Source organism: Stegostoma tigrinum, chromosome 21, assembly GCF_030684315.1.
Source record: "Stegostoma tigrinum isolate sSteTig4 chromosome 21, sSteTig4.hap1, whole genome shotgun sequence".
Classification (NCBI taxonomy): Eukaryota; Metazoa; Chordata; class Chondrichthyes; order Orectolobiformes; family Stegostomatidae; genus Stegostoma; species Stegostoma tigrinum.
This window is the reverse complement of record NC_081374.1, coordinates 18,997,383-19,005,426: the sequence shown is the minus strand read 5'-3', so window position 1 is coordinate 19,005,426 and position 8,044 is coordinate 18,997,383. Positions and strand designations below refer to the sequence as shown.

The 8,044-nt window shown below is 39.8% G+C and overlaps 1 protein-coding gene across 4 annotated transcripts in view; it reads right to left on the bottom strand.

Moving 5' to 3' along the window:
- Positions 1-357: 357 nt before the first annotated feature.
- The window catches only part of LOC125462676 (membrane cofactor protein-like), a 75,427-nt gene continuing 67,740 nt past the window's right edge, over positions 358-8,044 (bottom strand). For 2 of the 4 annotated variants that reach the window (XM_059653388.1, XM_059653390.1), the window contains 2 exons: positions 7,140-7,242; positions 358-2,798 (listed from right to left, as the gene is read on the bottom strand). In XM_059653388.1, the coding sequence (XP_059509371.1) occupies positions 7,161-7,242 (82 nt within the window). In that variant the 3' untranslated portion in view covers positions 358-2,798; positions 7,140-7,160. Of the gene's footprint in view, positions 2,917-7,139; positions 7,243-8,044 lie in introns of all 4 variants that reach the window. The other 2 variants (XM_059653389.1, XM_059653391.1) reach the window with 2 other exon arrangements.

The following is an 8,044-nucleotide window of genomic DNA, read 5'->3' as shown; positions in this document are numbered from 1 at the left end:
TTATTAAGCATTGATAGTTACACCTAATTTTGTTCCTCTGTATTTTAACTGTAATATAAAAAGTTCTGGATGTGAGTTTGCTCGCTGAGCTGGAAGGTTAGTTTTCAGACATTTCGTCACCATTCTAGGTATCATCAGTGAGCCTCCGACAAAGCACTGGTGTTATGCCCCGCTTTCTATTTATCTGTATGTCTGTCACTCCCTGCATTGGTGATGTCACTCCCTGCATTGGTGATGTCACTCCCTGCATTGGTGATGTCACTCCCTGCATTGGTGATGTCATTGCTTTAAAATACAAAGCTGTTCAAGTTTTTTTTAAAACATAAAGAGCACCACACAGCAGGCTTAACACAGAACTAAACAGAACAAAATTCCATCACTTTATTAGATTAGTGCAGCAGGATACCAAAAAAAAAGCCGAGTGACAGTAATGGCAGTACAAAGCAGAATACAGGTGAATGAAGAAGAGGCAAAGCAAAAAAGCTTTTCAATTTTATTAAGATTAAGAAATCAGCAATTGGAATAGTAAATCAGTATTCTAAACTGCATTTCAATATACACATTCCTTCAGTATGTATAGGGATGAGGTTATTTAGGCACACAGACTACTTAGTCAATTGTTCATTCAACAAAGAAGATTAGCCATCATATTTTGTTATAAAAACATTTGTAGAAGGACTTTGTCTCCAGTTAAAGATGTTTTTATAAAAAAAGTATATTTAAATAGTGCAACATTAAATAAGTTAATCACAAGCTCACAGCAGCTCTGTTCCTTATCAACAATCACCAGGTTGGCTAGTAATCCAGGAAGCATTAGCCTGATAATTTGACCTCTAATACAATATATTCAAATGGTCAATCATCTAAAAACCTGCATTCTTCAGTGTAAAGTACACTTCCTTTCTGCCTTCAAGTGCAATGTGAAATATGCAAAATATTACAAAAATTAAAAGACTACTACAAATCTGCAGAAAATTATTTGAAAGCTCTTGGACAAGATTATAGTTTTATCAATAATAATCCTTCACGATCCTTTTTAAAATCGAGGATTTTGCAAATCATCATGTGCCAGGTAAACAACCAAGTACAGCTGGCTTCTAGACTGTCTTTGTGAAAAATTGTAGGGTCAAAATATGATTTTTAAAGAGATAATTTCTACATTTTATATCTTAAGTTGATTATTGATTTATTTGTAGTTGAGCTGCTGTACTTTATCCATCGTGACTGGCAAGTGGAAATCATGGCCTCATGTTATACAGAAATTACACTGATATCTTTAGTAATCTTCATGTTAGGCGTTTGTGTTTAAATGAAGTCCACTTGCCTCTGCCAGGAGTTATACTAATTTAAGTGCACATGTATTATCAATATTAGTAAAAGTAAGCAGTGTCTTATGCAATGTCACCTCAGCCTTCTGACTCTTGATCCTGATGATACTTTGTCTGAAGTTTAATCGTATTTACACTATTGTGGCCTCAAAAATGAAACATGCCAATTCAATATACAAGCATTTCCACTATCTTTCCAAATTTCTCCCAAAAACAGCTGTTGATTTCTAAAAGTGGGTAAATGTCTTGCCATTATAAGTGCACCACGAAACAAAAAACTGAAATCAGCATTTTTTGAAGTTAAATCACAAATATATATTGAAGCAAATTTAACACTGTCTACTCGAGCTCAAATTAATTAGAAAAACACTCTACAATAATCATCATCTGTAACTTGAATGGCAAAACACTGCCTAAGACTCTAGGAAGGAGCACACCTTTGTAATAGAATTTAATTCCTGAAGAAACAGGAAGGAATTGAGATTGTTAGTTAGGAAGGTAGTTTCTTCAAATGAAGCTGATATTCACAGATTAACAAGGATATAGTGCTTATTCCTCAAATAATATTCAATGACAATAACTAAATCACAAGGCTGAAATTATGACCGTTTATTTTTGTTTCTTCTTTCCACAAATATGTTTAAGTAGATTCTTCAGTGATAAATTCTGATTTGGGGGAAGAACGATGAGAAATCCTGTATTTAAATACTACTGTAACAAAGATACTAATTAGATTTAACATTGTGGATTGCTTCATGTGCGAAAAAACATTAAAGGTCAGAAGTCACACGGCACCAGATTATAGTCTAACAAGCCTGAATTGCTCCAAAAGCTTGAGATTTCACACAAACCTGCTGGACTATAATCTGGTGTCATATGACTTCTGACCTTGTCTACCCTAATACAACACTGGCACCTCCACATCATAAAATAATTTAAGCAATATACAATAACAGAAGTACTCAAATACAACTCTTATACATCAAGCAAACATTTTTCAACATTAGTATTAACTCCATTAGCTTCTTTAAAAAGTCTGAATCAGCAAAGGCTTTAACCAAAAGTGCAGCATAAAGAAAATTTAAAAAGTGATTCTAATAGGAAGAAAATTCAGTAAACTTTGGCTCATTGAGGGGAAAATTGTGGGACAGTTTTTTTTGAAGCATGGAAGATATGGTTCCATTCATATTGTTGTTGTGTGACCACACTGCTCATCTAATGCTTTTCCATTCATATTGTTGTTGTGTGACCACACTGCTCATCTAATGCTCGTCAGCTAACGCTTGCATTGAAGCAAAGAAACAAGAGTAATTCAGTGCAAACATTTTTTTGTGTGAGAACAGTGTCAGCTGTAGACCGTACATCATTCCATGAAGGGTTCTCAGGTCCAGCTGCTCCATGGACAAGGTTAAGGAAATTAAGAAAAGGCAGAAGTAGACACACTCCATGTGATGGAACATTCATATTGGCCTGGTTTGGGGAGGGGGGAGGGAGGAGAAATAGTAGCAGATAATTAATTTAAGAAGGTCTTCAATGTGGCACATCTAGAAGAAGGTCAAAAAGGGATACACATTACGTCTGGCAGCCTCTGAAGAGAGAAACAGAATTAAGAGTTCCATGACTTCTCTTTATGCAAACCAACCACATCTTGTGGTCTTTGCTCTTAAGAGCAGATCCAAATTTCTTTCATTTATTATCTACACCAATTTTTTCTCCTCTAATTTCTTTTCATTTCCTCCCAGCCTACTTGTATAACCTCATTGTTCTTATGAGCAACTTTGCTTAATTGGTCCAGCCATCCATAGGCCGATCCAGTTGGATTATTAATTTTCCATTCGCACTTGTCAGAAGTTCACTTGGGATTATTTTGATCAGCAACACAAATGCCTGGTTTAGTTCCTCCACGACCAAGCACTTCTTTAAAGTCTCTAATCCTCTGCCATACTCAACAGGTGTGCACTTTTTCAGCAAGATTGAGAATCATCTGTTTAGCTGCTTTCCCCATTACCTCAACAATGAAAATCACCATCCTCTCACCTGCATCTTATCCAGCCCCCCTACTCCGCCTAACCAGGATCTCCATTACCCCGAACCTGAAAATACTTTGCACTAGTTTATCCTCTGCAAAAAGTTCACTTTGTCCATGATTTCCAGCTCCTGCTTCTCTAAACCTATACCTAATTTGCCTCCTGATCACAAACCAACTGGCTATGTAATCTGTTCCCACTCAAAAGTACTCCCCATCTTCTCTAAACCCATCTCTAAGCCAATCATCACAAATCCTTTTCTTCAAAGTACTTCAAATCCACGAGCATCTTTTTCACATCTCCATATTTAAAATTATCGAATTAGATTTGAACCTCGATTGAATCAAAGTTACAAAGTACATCCTCCTTGACAGTGAGACTTTATCCCATAGGCTCTTCTGCAGCTGTTGATTTCACTTGTGCTTGACCTCAACTCTTATCTGTCCAAGCCAATGCAGAAAGTCAGCAGCAGCTCCTTTATGCACTGCCACCTCTAGAGTGGTGTTGATTATTCTTGCACTTTTCTTTCTCATGTGATAATTTCTGTACATAAAACACTTAATATTACTACGTCTTGAATCCCCCATTACCTGCATACTGCCAACTACTTGTGGCTAACCTAGTTGAGTGAATTTCAATTTCCAATAGGTAAACAGTAGAGCTGCCAAAAATTCCCTCAGTCACCAAATCCATCAGCGTGTACAATCTAATAGGAGCAATCTCATTCCCTCTCAGAGATTCTGAAATCAATTAAAAGATTTTAGAATTGTGAAATGAATCATTAAGTCCAAGAATGTTTCCTTAACTCTTAGCTTATGTTCTTGTTTCAAAGTAACCTGCTAACTGGACAATGACAAACTGCCATATTATCTTCCATGGCTCCATGTCAAAACACCCGAGACTGAAGAAACGAGACTCAGTTTTTTCTTCCTTATTCATTTGTGGGATGTGGGCATCGCTGGCTGACCAGCATTTCTTGCCCTTAAGGTGATGGTGAGCTGCTGTCCACCTGTAGGTTAAACCACAAGGGCACTGGGGAAGGAATTCCAGGATTTTGACCCAACGACAGTGAAGGAGCAGCAATTTATTTCCATGTCAGGATGACGAGTGGCTTGGAGAGGAACTTGTTCCTATGTCTGCTGCCCTTGTCGTTCTGGATGGAACCCCCTTGTCGTGGGTTTGGACGATGCTGTCTGAGGATCTTGGAGATAGTACACACTACTGCTGAGCATCAGTGGTGAGGGGAGTGATGCTTGTGGATATAGTGCCAATCAAGTGAGCTACTCTGTCCTGGAAGTTTGTCAAGCTTCTTGAGTGTTGTTGGAGCTGTACTCATCCAGGCAAGTGGGGAGTATTCCATCACACTCCTGACTTGTGCCTTGTAGATGCTGGACAGGCTTTGGGGATTCAGGAAGTGAGTTACTCACTGCAGTATTCCCAGCTTCTGGCTAGCTCTTGTAGCTAGTGTTTATGTGGTGAGCCCAGGTGAGTTTCTGATCAACAATAACCCCTAGAACGTTGATAGTGACAGATTCAGTGATGGTAATACCATTGAATGTCAAAGGTGATGGTTGGATTGTCTCTTATTGGTGATGGTGTTTGCGTGATGTGAATGTCACTTGCCGCTGGTCAGCTAAAACCTGGCTATTGTCCAGATCTTGTTCATTTCAATACTGACTGCTTCAGTATCTCAGGAGTCACAAATGGTGCTGGACATTGTTCACCGATGATTGCACATCTCCACTTCTGACCTTATGACTGACGGAAGGTCACTCCCACCTCTCTTCTGTAATTCAGCTCTTTTGTCGATTTTTGAACCAAGGCTGTAATGAAGTCAAGAGCTGAGCAGCCCTGGCAGAACCCAAACTGGGCATTACTGAGCAGGTTATTGCCAAGCAGGTGCTGCTTGATAACACTGTTGATGACACCTTCCATCACTTTAGTGATGTCTGAGAGCAGACTGATGGGGTGATAACTGGCCGGTTAGATTTTCCTGCTTTCAGTACAGGACATGCTTGGGCAATTCTCCACATTATAGATACCAGTGTTGTAACTGTACTGGACCAACTTGGCTAAGGGAGCAGCAAGTTCTGGAGCACAAGTCTTCAGTGCTATTGCCAGAATGTTGTCAGAGCTCGTAGCCTTTGCAGTATTCAGCATCTCCAACTACTACTTGATATCGTGGAGTGAACTGCATTGGCTGAAGACTGGTGTCTGTAATGCTGGGCACCAGTAGAGGAGGCGGAGATGGATCAGCCACTCAGCACTTCTGGCTGAAGATTGCTGTGAGTGCTTCAGCTTTACCTTTTGCACTAAACATGCTGGGCTCTTTCATCACTGAGGATGGGGATATTTATGGAGCATCCTCCTCCAGTGAGTGGTCTGATTCTCCACCACCATTCACAACTGCAGAGCTACGATCTGAGCCGTTAATTGAGGGATTGCTTAGCTCTATCACTTGCTGCTTTCGCTGTTTGGCATGCAACTAGTCCTGTTTGGTGGCTTCACCAGGTTGACAGCTCATCCTCAGGTATTCATTGTGCTGCTTGTCGCATGGCCACCTGCACTATCCAGTGAACCAGTGTTGATCCCCTGGCTTGACGGTAATGGAGGAATAGGGGATACGCTGGGCCATGAGGTTATAGATTGTGCTGGAGTACAATTCTGCTGCTGTTGCTGGCCCACAGCACCTCATGAATGCCCAATCTTGAGTTGCTAGATCAGTGCGAAGTCTAACCCATTTAGCACAGTGATACTGCCACACAACATGATTGAAGGTATTATCAATGTGAAGGCTGGACTTCGTCACCACAAGGACTGTGCGATGGTTACCCTTACCAATAATGGCATGGACAGATGCAACTGCATCTGGCAGATTAGTAAGGGTGAGGTCAAATATATTTTTCCCTCTTGTTAGTTCCTTCACCATCTGCCACCGACCCAGTCTAGCAACTATGTCCTTTAGGACCCAACCAGCTCGTTCAGTAGCACTGCTGCCAAGTGACTCTTGGTGGTAGACGCTGAAATCCTCTACCTAAAGTACGTTTTGTGCCCTTGCCATCCTCAGTGTTTCCTCTAAGTGTTGTTCAACAGTGAGGAGCATGGATTCAGCTGAGGGAAGACAGTATGTGGTAATCAGTTTTCCTTGCCCATGTTTAACCTGAAACCGAGACACTTCTGGGGCATGGAGTCAATGTTGAGGACTCCTTCAACAACACCCTCCTGACTGTGTACCGCTGTGCTGACACCTCTACCAGGGTCTGTCCTGCCGGTGGGACAGGACATATCCAGGAGTGGTGATGATGGTGTCTCAGACACTAAGATATGATTCTGTCAGTATAACTGTGTCAGGTTGTTGCTTAACTAGTCTGAGAGACATTTTACTGAAGAGGACTTTGCAGGGTCAACAGGGCCACTTCCGCCATTCTTTTCTTAGTGCCTAGGCCGGTGCCAGGTGGTCTGTCCAGTTTCCTTTCTTTGGGACTTTGTAGCAATTGGTACAACTGAGTTGCTTGCTGGGCCATTTTGTAAGGCAAGTTAAATACGCTCTCCTGTTTAAAAATCCATGTTGAACTAGATGTTAATGTTCTCCATCTCCTACAACCGATGAGCTTTTATAGTACAAGCTACAATATACAATGTCAGGAGGTCACAGATGATCTTCAAGCTATGTAAGTAGACCAATAATCTTTGGGCACGTTCAGATATAAACACCTAAACACTGTTCGACAGTACTTCTGCAGAGATTTAAAATAGTGTGATAAAGTTTTTTTTTAAATTGTACCTTTCTATTTGTAAGTTTTAATTAGTGGTCAGCACAATTGGGCTTCACTTCTACTTGTTCAGATTGAGCAATCATGACAACGTCCTTAGGCGAGGTATATTTTCTGGAATGGTAACAAGTAAAAATGACGAATGATGGGATTAAAAATAAAAATTGTTTAATATTTTAAGAAAATTAGAATTCAAAAGCACAAATCATGCATAAATAGACCTATCCTAGCTGGAGCTAGTTGAGCACCCAAATTCAATTTCATTTGCAAGAATTAAACATTTCATATCCATGTTCAAAATGAAACATCTACATGTATGAAGTTATAATATTCAAAATAATTCCTTATATATGCTTTCATGCAAAGCAGAGAAAAAGTTGTCTAGATATGGATAAATCACCTTCAAAGGAGTTAACGCATTCAAGTCTATTTTGTGCATCCTCCCTTTACACCAAAAGTTGATACATAAAAGCCACAGATTAAAAATAAGAATGGGGATTGTGGAATAGAGAGATAAGAAAGGAATAGAAACTTGCACTTATAAGATGCATTCCAAACCCAGGACGTCCCGTGGCACAGCTGATGAGCAGTCTCATTGTCGTAATACAAAAAAAATTAAAGATGCTAAATTATTGCTAGGAATTCTCAACTGATTTTTGTTTGTTGTGGTGAAAAGATGAGAAGCCTATAATCTTGGGTCTACCTATGCTGCAAGGTGCTGACCCATTTGGGATGAAGACAGGATTAAAAACAGTTTAAGTATTCTGTGGTTTGACTGAATTTTTGTATTAAAATTAGAATAATCATTTCCTCCCCCCTCCACATCTTAGAGAAAACTACAATAAACAATGTACGGCTAGCCAGCATATTACCAGTATTGTACTTAATTTCACCAAACCCCCACCATAAAGAAATA